At 53.7% G+C, this 23,678-nt stretch overlaps 1 protein-coding gene across 4 annotated transcripts in view; it reads right to left on the bottom strand.

Annotated features, from left to right (window-relative positions):
- ZFHX3 (zinc finger homeobox 3) overlaps positions 1–23,678 on the bottom strand; it is a 101,787-nt gene that overhangs the window by 2,085 nt on the left and 76,024 nt on the right. For 3 of the 4 annotated variants that reach the window (XM_088136333.1, XM_088136332.1, XM_088136335.1), the window contains exons 5-9: positions 18,480–18,587; positions 12,195–12,325; positions 11,760–11,960; positions 7,431–7,524; positions 1,424–6,976 (exon numbers count right to left, since the gene is read on the bottom strand). In XM_088136333.1, the coding sequence (XP_087992459.1) occupies positions 1,424–6,976; positions 7,431–7,524; positions 11,760–11,960; positions 12,195–12,325; positions 18,480–18,587 (6,087 nt within the window). The remainder of the gene's footprint in view (positions 1–1,423; positions 6,977–7,430; positions 7,525–11,759; positions 11,961–12,194; positions 12,326–18,479; positions 18,588–23,678) is intronic. The other variant, XM_088136334.1, reaches the window with a different exon arrangement.

The following is a 23,678-nucleotide window of genomic DNA, read 5'->3' as shown; positions in this document are numbered from 1 at the left end:
CGCTCCAAAGTCTGCCAGCCGAGGAAAGAGCTCGATCTGAAAATCCTTCAGCGTCAGCACTCCAGCAATACGCGCAGAACGGCAGAAACAGAGCCCTCCCGCACCCCTCGAGCCGACGGAGCTGGCTCTGCCTTCTGCCAAGAGGAGAGGCCCTGAGGCTGGGCACCGCAAGGGCACCGTCTGCCTGCCAGCTGGGAGGAGGGGCTGATCAGGCACCAGGCAGGAGGACCCGATCCCCGCTTTCTTGCTCCCTTCTGATCCCCTTCTCCCGATGCCGAAAAGATGCAAGTTCCCCCTCCCCGACAGGTCTACTTAAATATGATCATTTTGGCTTAGCTGCTTTGACCAAGTGTTTCCTAACCAATGACTTTCAATGAGCAAAGATATTTAAAGGTCACAGATGTATCCTCACTTGCTTGCTTTGTCAACATCTACCTCCGGCTGCATTTTTTTTCCTATTTCCTTTTGTTCTTTTCTAATTCTGTAGTTTTAGAACTGTCCTGATGTTTGTTTGTTCAGTAAGCCCTCTGCTCTCCCCAGGCCTTCTTGGGGTTCTCCACTGCCGCTTCATGCCCCGCCAGCCCCGCCTCAGAGCAGTCTCCTCTGGGGGACCCCACTTGCAGGCCAGTCTGAAAGGCTCCAGAGCATCTTGCCAGATCAGGAAGGTGGGCCTGAAACCACAAACGCAGCTACGACCACGGAAGTGACTCCATTCGATCAGGTGATGCATGGACGGGGGAACAGCTACTGGGAGGGATGCTCCCCGCGTGAAGCTGCCACGAAACAGGCAAGCTTTGTCAGAAAACAAATAAATATCCTAAAGCTCTTACAGAAATGTGTATTGCTGCTATCCTGGAATGCCAGGCATAGGTGGAGGTCAGAGCACGGGGGAGGCCAAAGCCATTTAAGAAAGCGTCTGAGCAGCGTGCCCTTGGTGAGGAAAGACTGCCACAAAACACATCTGGGAAATCTTCACTCCTCCCAAAATAACTGCGGAGGCAAGTGAGATCAAAGACGTGCCAAGCGGCCGTTGATGGGTGAAATGGCTGGTGGGGGGGCTGAGCTGCGGGCAAACTGGCCTCTCCCATACCAGCAGAGGTCATCCTGGTCTAAAGGGTCAATAAGAGGTGGACCAATCTTTCCCACGAGTGATATCCCTGTCAACGAGATCCCTGTCTCTTCCCAGCCCGTCTCACTCTGTGGGCAGAGAGCTGATCGGGGGGCAGGATCCATCTGCCCCCATCATCAGCGTCTCCTGTTCTCTGTTGGAAGAGGCCTTTGGCTCTCAAGCCAATGAGGCCCACCCACCCGAGAGGGGATTCCTTCTGCTCCAGGGGATCCCTCCAAGCTCCAGCCATGTTCCGCCCCCCACCCCGGTTCCAGACTGCCAAAAGGAGAAGCCCACGAGGCAGGTGCAGCTCACCTGTATTGGAAGGAGTGAAGCCGGGCAGCGATGGGCTGTTCAAGCCTGGCAACAGGACAGGAGGGATGCTCTGAAGGGCTGCGGGGTAGCTGGCAGGAATGTTCAAAGCCTGCAGAGGGGGACTGTCAAACACGCCTTGCTGCTGAGCGGCCAAGCCAAGGACTTCATTGGCCTTCTTGATTCGGTCCAGCTCTTGCTGAGCCATCAGCTGGCGGACGGTGGCTGGGTCAAAGTACTCCTTCTCTTTGTCCAGCTGGCTCCCAATGGTCTCTTTCACTTTGGAGATGTGCTGCTGAGAGAAGATATGGTCACGAACAGACAGGCGGGCACTGTACTTGATGCCGCACAAGGTGCACTCTGTTTTTGGCCCCTCGTAGCCAGCTTGATTAATGCCGAAGTGCTTGGCCATGTTGAGCTTGGATTTCTTCTCTTTGGCTCGGGCGTTCTGGAACCAGACCTGAACAACTCTCTTGGGGAGCCCGATATCGTTGCCCAGAACCTCGCACTCCAACATGGTTGGGGTCCTGTAATCGCTAAAGCAGGTCTTCAGGACTTTCAGCTGGAGGTTGGTCATCTGCGTGCGGAAGCGCTTCTGCCCCGGCCGATCCCCACCATCCCCGGATTTGCCCGCTGAGCTGCTTGTGCCTGGACTAGGAGAGCAGGGGTCCGCCAGGCTCGATGTCTCACTGTAATCCACGGTGCCTTCGTTGTCACACTCCTTGCTGTAGAAGCTGGGCGCTGGGCTCACCAGGCCTGAAGAGAGCCGGTCTTCGTATTCCGACATGGCTAACATGGCAGCCTTGGTGAGACCCTCACTTGGCCCCGAGGTACATCTGCCTTCTGTGGACACCCCCGTGGCACTGTCGTTATCTGCATTGCCCTCATCCCCGGTCGTGGTGTCTGTGATGGCTGTGTTGACGGAGGAGCAGTCGTCATTGTCCAGCTTGGCCTGGTCAAAGCTCAGATGGACAGAGGACATCGAAGGGCTCTCAAAGTCTTCAATGCCTTCCACTTTGATGGAGGACGGGCTCAGCAGTGTCTGAGGAGACAGCTCTAAAGATTTGCTCACGGGGGAGAGGGGAATGCCCTGGCCATCACTGCTACTGCCAGGGGCAGGCAGGTGTGCGAAGCTGGCCCCGTCAAAGAGGTCTCCCTTCCCCATAAGCCCTCCTCCTTCGCAATCCAAAAGCATGGCTGATAAGGTCAGGTTGTATCCTGCCCGCTTGGCTTCATGCCAGTGCCGAGAGCGGATATGTGCTTCCAGGGCGGTCTTGGCTTTGAAGAGGGCCCGGCAGAAAGGGCAACGCCGATGGGCTTGAGCAGGCCCCACTGCTCTGAACTGCCCTTTCCTTTCCCGGGCCCGTGTGTTCTGGAACCAAACCTGCACCACACGTTTCTTCAAGCCCACTTCATGGGCAATGTGATCGAGCATCTTCCGCGTGGGGTTAGAGTCTAGAAGGTACTTCTGGTATAGAACTTCCAGCTGCTCAGGGGTGATGGTTGTCCGGAGGCGCTTGTCCCGCTGGGGCTCCTCTCCACTGTCGTTCCCGACAGGGCTCACGCCGGCTTTCTCCTCCAGCTTCCTCTTCAGGGTGCTCGTGGTGGAGATCGGGGTGGAGGGTGAGGTGGCTGAGCTTATGGGCAGTTGGGGGAGTGTCCCAGATAACAGCTGGCTAGCCAGCAGGGGGTTACTGGGGTCAAAGAGCATAAAGGGCAGATCAAACGTCCTATCCAGGAACTGAGGATGGAGAAACTGGCTCTGAGTGCTCAGGAAATGCAGCTGCTGATGTTCTTGCCAATGCTCAAAGGAAGGGAAGGCCAGCTTGCACTGGTCACACTGATACGGAACAAGCTGAGGAGGCAAGTTGGCCGGCTGCTGGGGACCCGGCGCATGAAGAGGCTTGAGAGGCAGGTGAGAAAGCTGGGAGGGAGATGGGCTCGACTGTGGCAGGCCACCCTGGAGAGGCTGGACCAGCTGCTGCTGCTGGACGGGCGGGGAGACCTTTGGGTGCACCGAGCTCGGCTTTGGCTCTCCTTGGTCCTGCGGTGGCGGCGGCCCATCCTGCTTTGGTTGCGTTTGCTTCTCTGAAGTTTGGTTTTGTTGCATACTTGAAGGTTCAGGGTGCTTTGGTTTCTCGTCAGTAGCATTTGTTTTAGATTGACAGGCAGTAGAGCAATCACTATCTGCCTCGGGCATAATCGGTGACAGAAAGGCTGCATTTGCAGAAGAGGTGGGGGTGCCATAAGCCTGGGAAGGCATTGGGGTGCTGCAGGAGGAACTGTTGGGAGTCAGGAGCTCTGTAGCATCCATGGAGTCTTCGTTCTGACTGTCCTCCTGCCCATCTTCGTCTTCATCCTTGTAGCAGAGCTTTTTCTGATGCTTGATAAGGTCAAAGATGCGCTGGAAGACGAGGCTGCACTTCTTGCACTGGTAGTTTAGACTGCTCGTTCGGATGTATCGGTCATTCGTCAGCTCCCGTCGTTCCCCGTCTTTGCCTTCTCCCTGATTCTCGTAATTCTTCCTGGCTTTCTGGCGAGCGTTCTGAAACCACACCACGATCACACGAGTTGGGAGGCTCAGCAAGTTGGAAAGCTGTTCAAACTCGTCATCCTTTGGATAAGCATTGGCATCGAAGAAGTCCTGCAGCACCCGAAGCTGGTAGTCAGTAAAGCGAGTTCGGGAGGACCTCTTGCTTCCCCAGTACTCTTGCTTCTGAGGCTCTGGAGAGGGGGGCCGAGAATCTACCTTCAGGTCCTCCAGGCTGGTAATCGGAGGGTTGCTGAAGTTGTACGGCGAGTCCTTGTTGCGTTGGCGCTCTTTGAAAAGCGTGTTTCGGAACCAATGCTTGATCACCTTCTGGGGCAAGCCAGACTTGTCCGCCATCTCCTTGATCTGCTCCTCGCTTGGAGAATTGTTGATGTCGAAGTACTGCCTTAAGACCCGGAGCTGGTCATCAGTGATGCGTGTCCGCGGCCTTTTATTCTGCTGCTGCTGCTGCTGCTGCTGCTGCTGCAACAGGCCTGGATTGAGCTGGTGCTGGTACAGCTGGGCCAGCTCTGCTGGCAAAGGGTCAACAGGGGCAAGCTGGGGCGGTAACTGGGCTGGCAGGGCTGGCAAAGGCATGGTTGGCATCATGAGTGGTGAGAAGAGAGGCAGCTCCATGGGCATGGCGAGCTGCGTGAGGGGCAAGGAGGGCTGGGCAGGTGTGATGGAGGGAGAGGTCATGGGGGGGCCTGAAACCTGGAGGGCGGGCGTGGGAGGCTGCTGCGGGGGCGCAGCAGGCAGGGAGGGGGCAGGCGCGGGAGCGGGAGGAGGGAGCGGGGACGGCTCAGGTGTCGGAGGCCTCAGCGGGTAGAGCTTGTCATAGAGCTCTCGGTATTGTTTGGCAAACCTCTCCAGCTGCTGGAAGGGAAAGTAATGCTGGTGGACGTGCTCCTGGTGACTCTTCAGGATGAGGATGTTGGAGAACAGTTTGTTGCAGGACTCGCACTCTAGCCTGTCCAAGCTGTCAGCCTGCTCGACCCTTCCGGACTTCTTCTGCTTGTTCTCGTTGTACTGAATGACCAGCTCGAACCCGAAGTTCTCCAGCAAGGCTTTGGTGGCATTCCCTCGAGCGTCTGCGGCAATCCGGGGAGGGAGCAGGAGAGCCCCCCCGGGGCAGCTTCCCGCTGCTTCGATGGCCCCCGCCCCCACCAGGTCGGCCCCGTCTTGGGGCTTGCTGGTCTCAGGCACGAGCTCTTGGCAGGTGGGGCTTCGGTCCCCCTTCTCCAGGCTCTCCTGCTCCCGCTGGGCCTCCTTCTCCTTCTCCTTCTCCTTCTCCTTCTCCTTCTCCTTCTCCTTCTCCTTCTCCTTCTCCTTCTCCTTAGCTTTGGCCTTCTTGTCTGGTGGCAGGCTCGGCTGGAGGAGGGCGCAAGGAGGCTGGGGCAGCGGAGGCTGCTGCTGCTGGATCTGCAGGTGGCTCGGCTGTGGGAGGTGCGCCTTCAGGTCCTCCAGCAGGCCGGGCCCACTCCCTGTCAGCGTCAGTGTGCCGCTGGTCACCGGCAAGCTCACCTCAGCGCTCAGCTGGAACTCGGCACCAGGAACATAGAACGGGAAGAGCAGCTGCTGCTGCTGCTGCTGCTGCTGCTGCTGCTGCTGCTGCTGCTGCAGTTGCAGGAGGGCTTCCGGGGCCATTGGGAAGTGCGGCAAGAGCGCTGGGCCGAAAAGCTGGGACTGCAGAAGCACCGCCTGCTGCTGCAGCTCTTGCTGCAGCTGGGCCTGGGCCTGCACCAAAGAGTGTGGTGGCGGCGGCGGCGGCGGCAGCGGGCGCCCAGCAATTGCGTCTCCCGGCTTCTTACGACTGGCCTCTTTAGATTCTGAAGGGCTTGAAGGGGCTGCAGATGCGGGGCCAGCACTGGTGGGGAGGCTCAGAGGAGGGTGCCCTGTGCTCTCGCAGGAGGCCTGGCTGAGAGAGGCTGCACTGCCTGTGCTTGTGTTGGAGGAGGAGGAGGAGGAGGAGGAGGAGGAGGAGGAGGAGGAGGAAAGGCTGGTGCTGCTGCTGCCGCTGGTGCAGACGCCCACGGGGCTGGGCATGGAAGAGCCCAGGGGAACGCTGCTATTGGCACTGCCGCCACCAACAGCCTCCAGCTTAGCTGCTCGTGCCTTGGTCTGATGCAGGACAGAGCGCATGTGGATCTCCAGGGTGGAGCTCTGGCTATAGGCCACGCTGCAGATGCTGCATTTGAAGGGCTTGTGGTCAGGGCTACTGGTGGGCTCGGACTGGCCAGTGGAAGACTCCTGGAGGGCCCGTTTCAGCTTGTGCAGGTGAGAAACCGAATTGTAGTGGACCAGAAGGATGTTCTTCTGCGTGAAGGATTCTTTGCAAACTGTGCACTTATACGGGCGGGAGGGGTCCAGGAATTTTTCCAGGGTGAAGTTTGGGCCCTTGCGGAAAGGAAGAGCCCGTTTGGGTTCTGAGCCAGAATCCTCCTGTACGGACCCAGAGTCACTCCCTGCAGGGCTCTGCTTGTCTTCCTGGTCGCTGGTCTCCTCCTCTTTATCCTCCTCCACGACGAGGGTGTGGTCCTCAGCCAACGAAGGGTCGCCCATGGCAAAGAGATCCCCATTGACCAGAAGCCCGCTGTACAGCTGCTGGATGTCGGCTTCACTCAGATCCAGGTGGCTCGTCTCCAGGTGCTTCTTAAGGGCCTGAAAAGTCCGGAAGCTCCGTTGGCAAAGGCAGCACATGGTAGCTGCCCGGATGACGTGGTATTGGGAGTGCAGCTGAAGCTTTTCGATGGTTTTGAAGGCCAGACTGCACTGGTTGCAGCGGTACTTGTAGACGTGGCGGTCAGAAACAGGAAGCTGTGGACGCTTGGCATGAGTCTCGCTGAAATGTGCCTGGAGCGCAGTGGAACTCTTGAAGCCCTGGCCGCACCCCTTCTTCCAGCAAAAGAATCCAGCCTCGTCTTTGGCACCAAGCGGCTCGGACGCCGCCGGCTTTCCTCCGCTGCCACCATGCTCCATGCTCTCTGGCAACAACAGCAGGCTTTTGCCCACTTCCTCTGAGGTCTCTGTGGAAGTGGAACCAGAAAGGAGTCAGTGAGACCGAGGCCTTCTCGGTGGCTGGGAACCGGGGAACCCCTAGCTTTGGACCCTGCCTCCTCCTCTTTCCGTTCCTTCCCCCTCAGGCCTGGCCCCACTGGAGGCCTCTCCCTCTTCAAAGCCCAGCTCTCCCTGGTTTTATCCAGAGTGTGCTGTATGGGTCTGGGTGTACTTCCCTCCCCATTCCCAACCTCCTGCCATTTTTGTGACTTTTCCTTCGCACCCTTTCTGGAATGAGCAAGCCAGAGCTGTGGGGGTGACCACAAAAGGTCTTTTTGGCCTTGCAGATGCCAAACGCACTGCCCAAAGCCAGCTCTGAGCTTCCACAGTTCACGGGGCCAACCCAGGGAACCAAGGCCGAGGCCGCTCAGGGAGACCTGTGGCGAGAGTTTTCTTTCAGGTCCAGGGCAAAAGGTGACTGACCAGGCTGCCTGAGGGATTCCTCACTCCCATCTCGATCCGGTGTTGCTGCCGGGAGGAACGTGTTGCTGGGCATCATCACCTCTGGCGTGGTCACCTGCCGAAGCCCAGAAGGAAACAAGGAGACAGGCCTTAAACCCTTTTGCAAGGCAGGGAGCCCTTCAGCTCCTGGGGCTTTGCTCTTCAGGCCCTTCTATTCCTTAGGCAAAATTCAAGTCATTCAAGCATGTTCCTGCTATTACATAATTAGCAGCATCCTCTCCAAGAAAAGCACTGCTTATAGTTCTCCCCTTTGCACAATTCAAACTTGAATTAGCAGCTGTGTTTTCTCACAACTGTTGGGTAGCCTGTGAGGAAGTTAGGCTGAGCGGCTGAGAATGAGAAAAGGCCCTTAACAGAATGGAGCCGTGAAAGAGCGCCACGGTCCTGAAGGATGACGGGCTGCACCCTTGTTCTTGCTGTGACTTGACCCCCAAGTGGAACCCTAGCGAGGGAAAGAACGTGGGATCAGGACAGGAAGGCCGGGTGCGTCAGAAAAGGAGAAAGGTTCAGCCGCACTTTCCAGACTCAGGAGCAAAAAGAGCAGTCGCAGCTCCCCTATGCCCCTTCCCCTCTTTCACTGATAGGCACACCCTTTGGCTGGGACACTCAGACCCTCTCCCAAATGAAGCACTTAGTTAAGTTAATGGAAAGTTAGTAAAAATTAAGTTCCACGTTAAATCCAACATAGTTTCTGTCCACTCCTTGGCCGAGCTCCACCTCGATTCCAGAGAGCAGGCCCTGGCCCCCCACTCAAGGGACCCCCCTCCCCCAGCATTGCCGACAGGCCCAGGCTGTGGCTGAGGAGAAGATGTTGAGAACGGTCTTGGGGGTTTAGCTCCCAAAGGCCATTTTCAAACCTGAGGTTAAAGGTTTTTCCTTCAGAAAGCTTCTAGGCTGGAAGAAAAAACATTGACTCACTGGGCGACCCTGACATAAATTCCGTAGAGAGAATTATGTTCTTGAAAAGCAAGATCTCTGGGTCATCCATGCCAGAATAGCTGCCAAACATTCAGAACTAGGAGGATATCTTGAAGAACCAGGGATACAGCTTATGGCATTACTGCCAAGAGATGCTCTAACACCTTTCAAAGGCAAGCAGGGAACGAGGCAGTAGCAAGGGGCAGTCTTGCCCTGACAATCCGGAGGAGGAAGCGGGGATGGGGCGAAGAGACTTCTGCTGACATCTCCCGTTATCGCTTGCAACTCCTCACCAACACGAGCTGACTGCTGCGGGTGGCAGAAGCATGCTGGGAAAGAGAAGCCCTGCCCTGGGCTCTGACGCCCATCCTGGAACATGCCCTGTGTCCTGGAGCCCTGGGGCCCCTTCCTTTGCCTCAGTGCAGCCCACATCAAAACCGGGACGTCTGTCCTAAAGTGAGTGCAAGGAAGGAAGCGCCCTGGACCTCTGGCTGACACGACTTTCTCTGCAACTCATCCATCAAGCCACAAGCCTTCCGCCCTGTGTCAACCACAAATCTCCTGTACCTTTGCCTCCCTAGGGCAGCACCCTTGGACTCGCAGCATGCAAAGGCCCGACGTGCAAGAAGCAGCCCTTCCCAGGCATCCACATTCAGGGACTGGCAAACAGAGCAATGGAATGAGATGGCTGCTTCCCTCGTTCCTTACACCCTTCCCCTTCAGTCTCTAAAGAAAGGCCGTGGCGGCTCGAGGGGACCAAGCTCAGGTGCCTCCAGATGCAGCCAGCAGGGCACCAAAATTATTAAACCGATTCCAAGTATTCCTTCCAAGCCCATCACTCCAGCCGAGCCTGGTCTTTTGCCAGGGTCCAGGCAAACACCCAGCGCAATGGATCCGTAACTGTTTTCGTACACTTTAATTAGAAAAATTCAGGTGGCTACAAATAATAATGGAAAGAGAGGTGTTCGCAGTTGAAAGATTGAAGTCAGTCAAGTGTGAATGACGGCAACACCAGAAAGAGAGGGAGACACCAATTCATCCGACGTCTGTTGTCTTGTGGTGTCTTTAATCATAGTTCCTGATTGGGATTCTAGAAGGGAGTAAGCAGCAATTCTTTGTCTGCCTTCACCTTCTGTCAATTAACTCTCCCTGAAATATAATCATCAGCCCCACGGCAGCTTCGCATCTCAATCTGCTGCTCACTCCCTCTTTCCTGGGATGGCAAAGACCCCCCCCCGGGTGCGTTTTTCCAGGTCCATCAGATCCCCACCTGGCCCCACCCAACCCAGGGCTGCTCAGGAGCTTTGGCTGCCCCCCACCCTCTGACCCACGAGACCCCTCTGGCCCAAGAGCACCCGGGCCCCTCTCAAAGGGGGCAGGAGTCTGCTCTCTGTTTCCGGCCTGCCCCTTGGAATATAATTGGCCCCAAATAAATTCTGCAGCCTGGCCGGGCAGGCGGGGGGCGGGGGGGAACCAGCCAAAGGAGGCAATTTCCATCACAAAGACCGAGAGGGGGAGAGAGCCGGCCTGCGAGGAAAAAAGCTTCATTAGGCACACCATCAAGGTCGCTTCTAATTTAGTCCACCTAATTGGCCAACGTGGCTCCAAACGGCCATCCTCTTTGAGGGCTCCGAATTAATGATGGCCGATTATTTTCATTACCTTCATCCGAGACGGGGAAGGGGACCGGTGGGGAGTGGGGCTGGGCAAGGGAGGAAAGCAAGAGAGGACAGCTGGCAGGAGAGGCAAACAATGGGAGCAGGGAAGAGGCCGGGGAAGGGGAGGGCCAGGCCGCCAGGGTCTTCCTGCCAAGCTGCCATCTGCTCCCTGCGTGGCTTGGGGGCAACCAACCCGGCTGAAGGACCAAGCTGGCCCCAAGACAAAACCAAGGACCGGCCTGACCCAACCAACGCCAGCCCCCAGTTCTGCAGCTGGGTGGCAGAGCAGATGCAGCCTGCCAGTGGTCAACCTAAGGGGTGACCACTGGCACAACCCAGAACCTAGAATACTCTCAACGGAGTCCCTCATCCCTCCAACAGCCCCTTAGGTTGACCACTGGTAGGCTGCATCTGCTCCACCACCCAGCCAAGAATGACACTGTGCCCACCCCTGCCCGCAGCACTCATGGGGACCAGGCTGTTCTGGTGCCTCCTGGCTGGGCACACCATGCAGGAAGTTTGGAATCCAGAGGTGAGACACACAGCAGAAGCCAGCAGCTATGCTGTGGGAACAGCCCCATTTACCACAGTAGGTACTTGCTGGCCCTGATCCACAAAAGGCTCCTTGCTGCTCCAGTGCAGCCTGCAGGTGTGCTGCAGGGCACCCGGGTGCACGTCCATTTCTCAGAGCTGATGTTATTTGAAGGAGAATTCCTCATGTTAAGTAGGAACCTTGTTTCAAGCAACCAGGAGGGTGGCCTTCTGCCACAGCCCTGGAGGTAAAAACCAAGCTGAGTGGAGACGCAGATACACTGCAGCCAGCTGCTCCAGCTGTGGCCAGAGCTCTTCCCTTCCTTTGCAGTGGCAGCAGCAGCCCATGGCCCCAAGATCATCCACAACCCTCGGCCCACTTCCAAATTCCCTTGGCAATCCAACAGTTGAGATTGCTGGCAGGAGATAATGGTTTCCTTCCCCAACAGCATGCGGGCAAGGATACAGAGCAGAGACATTCTCATGGAAGGGGTGCCCGAAAGAGAGAAAAGGGGAAGGGCTCTGTCCTCCATCACTGGCAAGCATTGCAGCCTAACGCCTTTCACCGGCAAGAAGGCAGCCCTGGGCGGGGAGATTTCTGCCCGTCCTCAGCATCGTAGTGCTGGGGAGGGGTCCTCCCAGGAAAGACGAACAGTGAGGAAGAGGGGTCCCTGTCTCAAGGGTCGGGGTTGGCGTTGTTTGGAAAGAGCCGTACCAGGCCAAGAGGACAGCAGACCAAGGATGGTCAAGCTAGAGAAGACCAGGGTTTTGCAGTATCCGTCTGAGCAGGGAGGAGCGGCCAAAAGAAGGCTGTAGGCTTTGACCTAAAAGGATGGACCCGGAGGATTCATGGTGGATGGATGCCCCAGTCAACGAGGGCCCTCCGTGGCAGCTGGAGGAGGCCTCACAGTCCAGGATTGCGACCGGCCACAGAAGGCAGGGAGGGCCTCCTGGCTCCTTCAGAGCCTGGACAGCCCCAGGCCGTCTCAGCCGTCCTCAGGAACAGGGCTGCTAAGTCGGCTCTTCCCTTTGCTTCTCCACATCTGGTGCCAGAGGCAGCCATGCCGTAGCACCTTCTCCTCTTGACCTGCCCTTCTCGCATCAGATGCTCTCCTCGATGCTTTGAGCAAGTCCCATGGTGGAGGGACATGAAAGCCTCCCCCCACCCCTTGAAGGAACTCACCGTCAAGAGGAGTTTTTCCACGCAGTCAGGAGACACGCTGTGCAGGTGGGTGAGGTGGAGCTGAAGATGGAGCTTGTTGCTGAGCAGGTCCTGGCAGAGGGGGCACCGGAGCATTGGCTGGATGGAGTGCTGGGTCATGGCGTGTACCCGCAGCCGGTTGACATCAGCATTGCTGTACTTGCAGTATGGGCACTGGTACATCTGAAGGCAAGAGAAAGCATGGGTTCTCAGGGATCGAGAGGTAGCCAGGGGGCAGCATGGCATGCCTCGCCAGCCCATCGTCACACCTGGCCAACTTGTCTTGGGACACGCTCTCCCTCTCATGCTTTGCATGCCGGCACTGGGCTGCCTGGAGACCCAAAGGCGGATCATTCCTGCTTTAGCACAAGAGCAAGGTGAGGCTTCTTAGGTGCCAGCGCCACCCCAGCATCTCACCTGCTCCAGCTTTGCCTCGTCAGATGACGTTGGCCATTTGGGGACAGGTGACTCTGAGTGTCTTGAAAATGAAGCATGTTTGGAGGAGAGTGGGGGGTCTGCCAGCTCCTTCTCAGCCTGGGGACCTTGAGCTGCAAAAGAGAGAAAGACACTAGTCTGTGAACACGGGATCCTGTGGCTTCAGAGGGGCACGCAGAGGCAGCAGTGGGAGACCTGCAGGGAGGCGGCGCCTTCAGCCCAGAGCACCCCTCAAATCACTACCTTCCTCCCACCCAAACCTCAGCTGAAGGAGCTCTGCTTGCTCTCAGTAACATCACTGCTTAATCATACCCGCAAGGCTGCACATAAGAAGAAGGGAGTTTGCAAAGGGATGTCAGGGCTGAAGTTGCAGTCAGCCTGAGCTGTAAGGGGACTTCCAAGGCAGCTGCTGCTGAGAACTGTCGGCAGAGGACAGGGTGGGCCTTTCTGCGTTTGGGGTCCTGCAAGAGACAGCAGTCTGATCCTCCCCCCAGCAGAGCAGCATCTGAACAACGGTGGTCCCCGTCCAGTGAGCCAGCAGCACCCTCATCCACTGAGTGTCTGAGTCACTGGAAGGCTCCCTCTTCCTGCCACCTTCTCCTAACCATCCCTCCCTTTCTGCCTCTGTTGGAAACGCCCCATGGTGGCCATGTATGTATGTGTGTGTGTGTGTGTGAAAATTAAAATGGGGAAAGAGATGGAATTCCTAGACCTGCAAGGCTGTTCTAGGAATTCTTCTCTGTGCTAGCAGCATGAAGGGTGGGTTAATGAGCTGTGACGGCTGGCCAGGAAGGTTTGCTTTACTCCCAAACAATCCTGGGCTGTTTAGATATAAAGCCCCCTTTAAACCCAGTGCTGACCAAGCCATGGTATCCGTGTCCCATGCTACCCCTTCCTTATGGTGCGAACGCAGCCATAATGTGCAGAGAGCCCCTCTGCTGGTCTGCAACCTTCCAACTATTCTCCTGTGTTCAAGCATGAATTTCATCCGGAACAAGCCCAGCCAAAAAGGCCACAGAGTAGCCCCTTCGGACCAGACTTAGCCATACCCCTCCAAGACCAAGTCCAGCTAGCCTTCAGACCCATGAAGGCCTTCTGGGAAAGAAAGCAAGTGGCTGCCAGGTCAAAACCTGGACATCCAGGTAAGCAAAGGGAAAGACCTAGGAGGCGCCTCAAGGGGGGCGGTGGGTGGAAAGTTCACAGCCTCCCAGGGGATACCACGCGTAAACCCGCCCATTGGGTCCTTCAGAGGCCCCTGCCACAGGGGACTGGGGAACCATTCTCTCCTTCCCGCTGTCCATATCTACCCCAAAGGTCACGAGGATGAGCCCCCAGGCCACCCAACTGAGGTGAGGAAAGTTGAACCAAGTACAAGAATGTTCCAGGAATTGACTCTGAGAGGACACATCTTGAATGGTGGGCAGAGGGCACAAGAGGCTACCTTCTGCCGAGGAGACCCCTGCCCGTATGGCTCAGCGTCACTGATTCTGGCTTTAAAAAATCACCCTGAAAGTTCTAAAATGGATCGGGAAGTGCATTTTCTACCTGACTCTTCTTGAATCAAGAGTCAATTTTCCAGCTGTCTCAGGCTTTTAACACCAGGAGAGGATCTTCTTCTATCATCTGCTGTGAAAAGTGGTATAAAGATGAAATACAGAGTCCAACTCGTGTGTTCAGGGGGAAGACTTACTAACTGGGCACTGGTATAAAGAGTACAGATGGTGTCAGAAAGGCTACAACTCAGAATGAGCTGAGGTTGGCAAAGGCTGGTAAAAACGTTGAAAGAGTTTCCTCAGATATGTTCAAAACAAAGGTAAGAGAAAAGAATCCGTATACCAGCTGCTCAACAAAGATGGCAAAACAAGTAACAAAGAAAAGTAGAATTAATCAACTTCTTTTGCTCAGACTTCACTAACAAGGAGATCTGTTTCACCAAGCAGTTGTGATGAAGGGGCTTGAGATCAACAGAAATTTCTATTTACGTTGTGTTTGAATCTCTAGGCCCAGATGAGTTGCGTTCTAGGGTACTGAAGGAACCTGCAAATAGTCTTGTTGAATCTCTATACATATACACCTTCCCTGTTGCAGCGCCTGCCCTTTGGAATGAGCTTGCCCCCAAGATTCGAATGGCCCCCACCCTACTGGTGTTTCAAAGGGCCCTGAAGACCTGGCTCTTTGCCCTGGCCTTCGGCAAGCGCAATGGAAGCCCCCTTTTCTTCTTTTCCTTTGTCCCCATCTGGGTTTGTGACCTCTGCTGTCTCTGCTCTTTTTCGTTTTGTGTTGTTTTCTTGTTTTAAATGTTTGTAACAATCTGTAAACCGCCCAGAGTTGCTGGGAGTCTGGAGGCATCTAAATTTAATTTCTTCTTCTTCATCATCATCATCATCTTTCAGACATCGGCGAATGGGTGAAATGTCAGTTCAATGGAAGAAGCAAATACCCTCATCTTCAAAGAGGGGATAAGAAAAGTTCCAAGGAACTACAGACCAACCAGTCTGACAATGATAGCTGGGAAAATTCTAGACAGATAATAAAGCAATTAAATTATAAAATACCCAAAATGCTGCAATAATTACCAGACGTCACATTGGACAGGCCAAGAATTGACCAGACTAATCTGATCTAATCTTTTCAATCTGGTAACTTCCTTACTAGATTATGGAAATGTCTAGACATAATAAAATCTTGATTCCAGCACTGCATTTCACAGAGCAGTCCATGATATTCTGATTAGCTAGACAGTTAAGTATATGTGGGATGGTGTGAAAATTAAGTGGTTAATAGAGATGGCTATAAAACATGGCCAATGAGTTCTGTGTGCATCAACATTGTTATCAATGACTTGGATGAGGAGGTGGAGGGAATGCTTCCTAAATTTGAAAAGAGCACAAAATTTTAATACCATAAAAGAAAGACATAAAATTCAGAACCATCTTAACAGATTAGAGAAACTGGTGCAATAAGCAGAAATAAAAATTGAAAGAGAAAAATGCAAAGTTATTCATTAAACATAAATAAAAAGGGCAGGTTATGAAATGGGAGATACCTGGCTTGGTAATAATATTTACAAAAATGACCTAGGAATAGGAGTTGATTACAAACACAATACAAAGCAAGAGCATGACATGGTTGCAAAAAATAATTTTAGGCAGCATCAACAGAAGTAGTGATTTCATTTCTGCCCAATGTTGGGTATCTTATTGCAGAAGGATTAAAATACACTAAAAGGGCAACAAGGATGATCAGGAGATTAAAAACTAAACTGAGAAGAAAGGGACCAAAGGAATTGACAGTATTTAGCCCTGAGAAAAGGGGATATATGACTGTGCGCTACCTGAAAGATCACGCTGAAGGCTGCCAAGACTTGTTCTTTATCATCTCAGAGGATCAAGAATAGTACGTTTGAGTTAAGGGAAGGCAGATTCCCATTGAACGTTGGGAGGAAGCGCCTAACAGTAGGAGAGCTCGGCAGCAGAACCGGCGGCCCAGGGAGGCAGCGGGTCCCCTTTCACCGGAAGTGTTCAAGCAGAGGCTGGACAGCCTCTGGGGTGTTGCGCAACCTCAGTGACCCCTCCCAATCTGAAGCGTTTCTAGTGCCTGACTAAATCTTGCTCCTCCTGGAAACAGCCACCAGCTTCTCTTCACTAAGAAGTTACTGATGAAAACAAGTGGTTGAAAGGATTGAAATTCACACTATGTTATAATTTAAAAAGAGGATTTTTACAAAATGATGTACCGTTGGTATATGACTCCAGAAAAATTATCTAGAATGTATAAAGATACTTCAAATTTATGTTGGAAATGTGGGCAACATAAAGGGTCATTTTATCATGCCTGGTGGACTTGTAAAAAAGCCAGAAAATTTTCGGTTCAAATACATAAAACAATACAAAGAATTTTAAAGACTAATATTCAACTGAACTTTTGCTGGGACTAATGGACAGACAATTAGAAAAGAGCCATGGAAGATTATTTTTATACAGTATACGATCACTGCTGCGAGACTATTATATGCGCAAAAATGGAAAGACTCTGAAATACCCACAGCGGAGGAATGGTTGGTGAAGATGACAGAACTAGCAGCGATGGCAAAATTAACTTGTTTGCTTAGAGAAAGATCAACGGCTACATTTATTAGATGACTGGAAACCCCTTATGGACACTTTGCTGAAAAAAGAAAAAAATGAACTGGTAATTTATGGATTTGAGGATTAGAAAAGGTAGATTATGGAAAGAAGGAAATTATGATGGAACCGTAGAGAGAGAGGGTAAAGTGTAAATGTACTTATAACTGCTATTAAGAAGATCGGAAGCTGCTTCTTTATTACTTTTTTCTTTCTTTTCTACTTCCACTTCTTTTTCTTTATTTCTTCTTCACTTTCTTATTACTTTTCCTTATTCTTTTTCAACTAAAAAATTTGTATATATTGTTTTTATTCTGTTGAAAATAAATTTTTACTGACAGCTCCTTTAGCTAAACCTCATCAACTAATCCAGCAGCTAATCCAACAGAGGAGCCTATTAAGTGACTATTAATCCAGGCTGCTTTCCGTAAGCTGGGGTCCTCTGCAATTTACATTCCATAAAACAGTTTGGTCCTGGGACTCTTGAACATTGGTGCTCTCCTCCCTAGAGCAGCGCAGTGGTCAGCTCCAGAGAGAAGCTCTCTGGCTACAGCAGCCCTTTGCTCCAGCTCAGCACGTCTGTGGAGAGGCCAAGTGGAAGAGCTGGAGACCAAGAGTCTGCCTCTTCAACGGATGTACTGCAGGGGAATAAGCCTTGGAGGCCTACAAGCAGGCTCTCCTCACATCCCCAAGGCCAGACTAGACCCCAGAAAATAGGGTCCAGACATCGGCCAGCCCAAGAGCCTGTTTACTTTGAAGTTAATGTACTTCAAACAGGGCTGGTGGAAGCTTGGCCCAAAGAGCATAGAAATGGTCTTGGAAGCAGACCCAGAAGGGGGATTTAGCATCCCTGTTCCTCACTGGTCAGTTTTATAAGGAAGTCTACATGATGGGGGATATCCGCCTTCAGAGCGGCAACCCATCAGCTGACCCAAAGGGCTAGGAAGAAAATCTCATGTTTGCAAGTGGCCAGGAGCATGAACAGCTCACCCTTTCTCTCTCGCGCGCATCACAGCATCTTGGGCAGGCAAAGGTTGATTGAGCATGGAGAACAGGCTGCTGCTCCCCCTGACTTTTTCCCTTTCCTTTGCAACTGCAAGAGTCACATTCTTCTAGAAACTGGCAAAAGGCCCTTCAGTTACAGATCAGACCCAACTGTCATTCTCTTGGCCAGACCTGCCTTCCAGAAGTCCACCTTTCAACAACATTTTTCCAACCCTCCACAGCGGTTTAATCCCAACCTTGACACCATCCAATCCAGAGTTTTCCTGCAGAGACAGTTTGGGGAGCTGTTCCCACTCAGCCACTGCAGATAGAGATGACCCCCCCGCCCCCCGCTGCAAAGGGTTGGGGCAAAGCATTTCTGAGCCAAGCTCTTTTTTTAATGGTCTTCAGACTATGGGCTTTAAAGACGTTGAACTAAACTGAACTGAAAATCTCCCTGCCCACCCACCTTCCTAATGGAGGAAAACATGTTACCTTCTATGGACTCACAACATCCTACTTCAGAAGCAAAGACCAAATAAGCTGCTTTTCTTTCAGGTAGCAGCCCGTGTTAAACAGCTAAATGCTGTCCATAGGTGGATGGCCACAGCCAGTACAGCCTTCCACACGTTCTGTATAAAGTACCGAGGACAATGGCCTTGGCTGCCTCCAGCGTAAGGGCAGCATTATTCTAAAGCACAGATCTACGAGGGAGGCACAGACCAGAGACTCTAGGTGAGAGGGGCCCTGGTAAGTGGGGAGCGGGCAGGGCAAAAGAGGCCCAGAGGCAAGGGAGGCTTCCCACGTCCCTGCTGCAAGGCGACAGCACCCCCTCTTTGGACCGTGCTGGAGGCTTTTCCCCTGAACCCACGCCACGCCAAAGCTTCTTCTCGGCTGGCCCGTGGCTGGCCCTGGGCAGGTAAAACACTGCAAGGTCCCTCGGAGAATCCCCTCAGCTTCACACTAACAGTTTGGCCGACTAATAAAGCACCACTCAATTCACTGACGCCTCGCAGGAATGTGCGCTGCTGTTGGAAACATGAGACACGAGACTAGTAAGGGACGGGCAAAGCACTGTGTCTGCAGCAACCAGGACTGAGGGGGCACATGGAGCAATCTGTCCCTGCCAGAGCAAAGGCCTCTGCCCGCTCCTGCTCACCTGCCCACTTGACCTGGTCCGGGTCAGCCACGCTCTCCGTCTCCTTGGCCGGTTCCTCTGGGTGCGCTGCTGCCTCACCAGGCCCTTCCGCATCGCCAGCAAGCTCCTCTGGAGGGGAGAAGAGAGGGACGGTGCACGCTGAGGCCCCAGCTGGCTTCCTCTCAGGGAGTCCGTCACCACTCCAGCCCCGCTCAGGGCTAGAGGAGGTCCTCTAAGCAGCCCAGGCTTTCCCCAACCTTCTGGAGGCCCAGCGGTCAGCTTCTCACGCCCCCGACCCTCAAGACGTTAAGCTGCCCCTCAGGCAGAGAGAAACACCGACCATTAAAATCCTGCGTCCCGCACCATCTCCGGGGAAGAGCCACCGATGAGGCACCTGCAGCTCAGCCTCAGCAGACAGATCAACCTACACTTCCTGAAGGGGATGGGAGAAGCCGTGCCCTGACCGGGCTGTGCCCCAGGATGCAAAATAGGGAAGGGAAGAAATACACGGACATTCATCAGTCCATGCAGTCGGCCGGCGGGGGGGCGGGGAGGGGGAAGATAGGACTTACTTCTTGGCCCCAAAACCAAAAAGTCAAAAAAGCGGATAGTCACAGACAGAGGATCTATGGAAAGGCCACAGGTCATTCCAGGGGTGGAAGGCAGCGGTGCTCGCCCACAGGGGAAGCCTGTCATCCCAGACTCCAGGGGGGATTGGAGGCTGCCAGTCCTCCTTCAGCGTGTTAGCAAGAGAAGCGAGCGCCCCCAAAACAGAAGGGGGGCGTGAGACAGATGGAGAAGCGCACCGGGGTGAACCCAGCGTGGACGACATGGCTGCCCCTCCGCCCCGGAGGAGAAGATGAGGGGCAGCCTGGACTCCAGGCCAGGAGCCCAGGGAACGGAGTGCAACTGAGGCCGCTAGAGGGGCCATCGCCGCGTTCAGTGCAATCCTCAACCAGTTCAGCCCAAGCAGCCCAGCTAGATGAGAAATGGGTGGGAGGGGTCCCAAGGGAATGGCCCCAGATGAAGACCCCAGAAAGAGATGACCCCATCCTGATCCTGCAGCTCTGGGTCCCTTCTCTGCAGAAATGGGTCACACATCAGCAGCACCGTCGAGGATTAAATACTCTGCACTGGCATGGCAGATTCTGTCATGTAGAGTACAGTCCAGGAAGGGGGAGGGCCAGCTTTTCTCCCTTCCCTGCCTAGCAGCCCCCTGTGAGCACAAGGAGGACCCACCAGCCTCCATCCCAGCCTTGCATTTTAACAAAATGACCACCCCAGACCAGCCTTTCCACCTCTGTGGCTTGAGAGACTGGGCTGGAGGGCGCTGCCTCCCAGGAGGCCAACTGGTGATGCTCTGAAGTCCCTCACGGACATCATCCTACCCTGTGAGCAAAGGGCTGCTGGTCTGGGGCAGAGGAAATCAAGGGGGGATGCCCCAGAGTCTCGAGGTTATTCTCAACAAGAAGAGGGGAAACAGCTCACTGAGACGCCTAAAAGCCACAAAAATGTGAGCTATGAATACCAATAATGTGGGGGGGGGGTATTAATAAACCTGGATGTTCCTGGCACATTCTCTCCTCCGTGCCCTCGCTTGACTGGTCCCGCACGCACAGAAGCTGCCCTGAGGACGACGGTCCCTGCAAGAGCCAAGCGCTCCAGGAGAAGGGAAAAGGAAGTCTGGGGGACAGCAGGAGTTCAGCCACGCAAAAGGCCTGCTTTTGGGGGCTCTCCATAGATTTCCTGGCAGATCCATGTCCCTGCAGAACCATGTGGCACCTCAGACAACCACATTTGTTATGGCAGAAGCTTCTGTGAGCTGCAGTCCGGAGTAACGCATCTTAGAGAAGAGACAACTGGGGACAAGAATTCAAGAAGTCTTCTAAGCTAGCCATAAACGTTGGGACACCAGCAGCTCAGGTGAAGGCCATATTGCTGACCTGAAGATACCTTTTCTCTTCCAAAGTACAATAACGATGAGAAGCAGAGCTTGGAGATCCATCAGGGGTTATTAAATTCCACACGGCCCACTGCTTGCTGTGTTCCAGGGTTTTGCATCAGGGTCTGGCGGTGAGAGGGGGGACTGGCATTAAAGCATCAGCAGAGCCACTCTTTTGTTTTCAGGCTAGGAATCTAAGGAATTTCCCTGCAAGGTGTCCCTGATGAGTGAAATGATGAGCGAACAAACCCCATCTCTCGAGCAAGGGCACCTCCAGGCCTTGAAGGGACGAGCACAGAGTGGGGTCCTACTTCCATGCAGGAAAACCCGCTCAACCTCTCTTGCCCTTCATATTGGCGGACGCCCAGATTAAGGCAGCAGGGAGCCAATTCTCACCCACTCCCACTTGGAGTCTCTCTTTGGGATTCCTTCCTCCCAGACATCTACTTAACAAAATGACGGTCCTTACCAACACCGTTAAGACCAGCGTGGGCGGGGGGAGGGGGCAAGGCAGGAAGAGGAAAGCGGTACGTGCTTCCCCCCTCCTCCTGCATCCCATTCCAGTAGATTCCACAGCCGAGAAACATTAGCTGTCACAAACCACAATCAAATTGGGTCTGAAATATTTAGCAGCGGCTTGGAAAATGCAACGGTGCAGCTCTGACAGGCGAGATGGGTGCAGACACCGTTTTCCATTATAATGGAAATATCCAGCCTGTTCTGAATATGTATAACCCAGAAAAATGTATTGATTTTTCTTTCAGCATTAAAAAAAATTGAAATACCCCGCAGCTGTCAAAAGCCTTTTGTTAAAAGCTCATCTTCCTGGAATGAGGTTTACCAGAAACAAGTTTTAATTGTGCGCAGACTGCTTCTTCGAAACGCAGAACGATCTCCCATCCCAGCTCGCCAGAAGCAGCCCTCCCTCCCTCCCCCCTCGGCCCATGGAAAGGGCCGGATCCAGCACAGCAACGGAAAGCTGGCTGGCTGGCTGCTGAGCTCAGGGCACGCAGGTCCAAGCGGTCGCCGATCCTCTGAGCAGCGCTTGGTCCCCTCGCGTGTGCCAGGCCAGGCCACAGAGCGGCTGCAAGTGTGATGGTCACCCTTTCCCACAAACCTGTAGAAGGTCTTGAGAAAAAGAAACAGGGAGCCCGAGAGTTTACCAGGAATGGGAGACTTGCCGTGGCTAAGCTCCCCCCTTTTCTCCTAAGATGCCGAGGAGGGCTCTTCCTGCGAGTACCCAAGAAAGGCGCTTCCGTCCGCCGGCAGCCACAGGAGCTCGTTTCTCCACACAGCTTGTGAGGAAGGCGCGCCTTTGGAGGTGTAGCACCGGCGCTTGAGCCCCGGCCTCCCTCGGACCTCAAGCCAGGAGTCATTTCTGCCTCCCGCCTCTTCTTCCACCGCCGCTCCACACTGCCCAGCCTCCCTGAACACCCATCTCTTTATGGGGCATCTGCATCTACAGCAGCCTGTGGTTTGGTTTGGCTCTGCCCATCTTCCCCTCCTCTCCCCTCCTCCCTTTCACTTCACTGGGTTTTTCATTTCAGTTTCTAGTATTACGGGAGGAAGAACAATGCCCTTATCCATGTGTCCCGTACTGCCCAGACCTCTAAGATGCCCTCAGTGCCCCTTCCTTCTAATAATCAAACCACAGGAACCTTTCAACAAAACACGGTAACCCAAAGAACAGCATCCCCTAACAGTGACACCCCAAATTCTTTCCTGAAATGCTTCAAAAGCCAAACAAGGGTATCACGCTGGATATCAAAGAACAAGCTGTACCGCAAAAGGGAGGCCACCACTAAGAAGGCTCAGCTACGAGGTCCCTGCAGATGGCATTAACAAACCTGGACTCCTCCCAGCTCTCACTGCACAAGCAGACTCAGCCTGGAGCCGGGAATCTTGAAGATACCCAGACCCAGAGCCATAGAGGGCTTTAACAGTGGCAACCAGCACCCTGAACTGCACCCAAAAGCAGACTGGCATCCAGTGTTGCTCCTGTAATGGTGGGGTTATATGGGTGAACCCAGGTCGGACCCAAACAACCTAGACTGTCTCTGTGGCACCGGCTGAAGCTTCCGGATAGGTCTTCAAAGTCAGCTCCATGACATATATTACCACATTCCAGCCACAAGGTGACAAGTGCATCAGTTACAGCAAGCAGGGATTCACATTCCCAGAAAGACCACAACTGGTGCACCACGTGTAGCTCTGCAAAGGCCTTCTTGGCCATGGCCTCCACCTGCTATGAGTCCAGGAAGACCCCCAACTTCAAGCCAGCAATGCCCACAGGAGCATGATCCCACCCAGATAGGAAAACAGACCATCTTTGGATTCAGCTAGGTTCACATGCATTAAGTATTTAGGCATTAGGATATTAGCAATTTTTTAATTATTTTATTCTCAACCTGGGATTTGCCTTTTTCATGCCAGCTATTGCCTGGGTTGGCACAGAGTAGAAGCTCCATTGAATGGAACAGAAAGAAAGGCTTACAAAACACACAGACTACTTACAATGGCAACCTCTCTGGAGTAGCCAGAGGCAGGAAACATGAGTGGTCTCCAAGAGAAGAGCCACAGCTCTTGGGTCAATGGCAAACCATTGGACACTGACTTGGGGTGGGGGTGGAGAAGGGACATTTGACAAAAATTTCCATCTATATGCATGGAACAGATTCCAGCCAGCCTCTTCCCCCGCTTTCCCCACATCCTGCTGGCAGTAAGTGGCCCAGCCAAGGATTTTCTCTTGGATGGGCTGCAGGATTCCTGGGCAACCAGGAACCAGAAAAATAATGGGGCAACCAGCAGGTGACCATTACAGCCTCTGCTGCTTTCTTTCTTGGGCCCCTTTACCTCCGGCCAGTGGTTCTTAGGATTCCCAAGAAACTCCATGGGAAAGACAATCCTGCTTCCCAAAAGCCGGAAGGGTGCGTTTCCCCTTGCTTCCATTTTGGGACAGGTTCCTTGAGCACATTTCAAATGTCATGGTTGTGGCTGATTTTTAGGAAAAAGAAATATAATTGCACATATTCAGAGACAAACCATACATCTATTTCCTTCTTCAGCTAACACACTCCAGAGCACCTGGCTGACTTTGGTGAGGGTTGCCAGCAGTGCGCTTCTGCAGCCCGGGAACAGTCTTGCTCTAGCCCAAGTATGACCACCCCACTCTTCTAAAGCATTATGCGCTGTCAGGAAAGACACCAAGGGTGGGGAGGCCCTCCTGCTGGAGAGCCCTTGTTCAACGTATCTCCCTGGGATGCTGTGCATGTGATCAG

The sequence above is a fragment of the Python bivittatus genome, unplaced genomic scaffold (assembly GCF_059951505.1).
Source record: "Python bivittatus isolate LINGU-HERP-01145 unplaced genomic scaffold, Pbiv_v1 ctg000190_np1212, whole genome shotgun sequence".
Taxonomy (NCBI): domain Eukaryota; kingdom Metazoa; phylum Chordata; class Lepidosauria; order Squamata; family Pythonidae; genus Python; species Python bivittatus.
The sequence above is the reverse complement of the archived record's forward strand: the minus strand, read 5'-3'. Positions and strand labels throughout refer to the sequence as shown.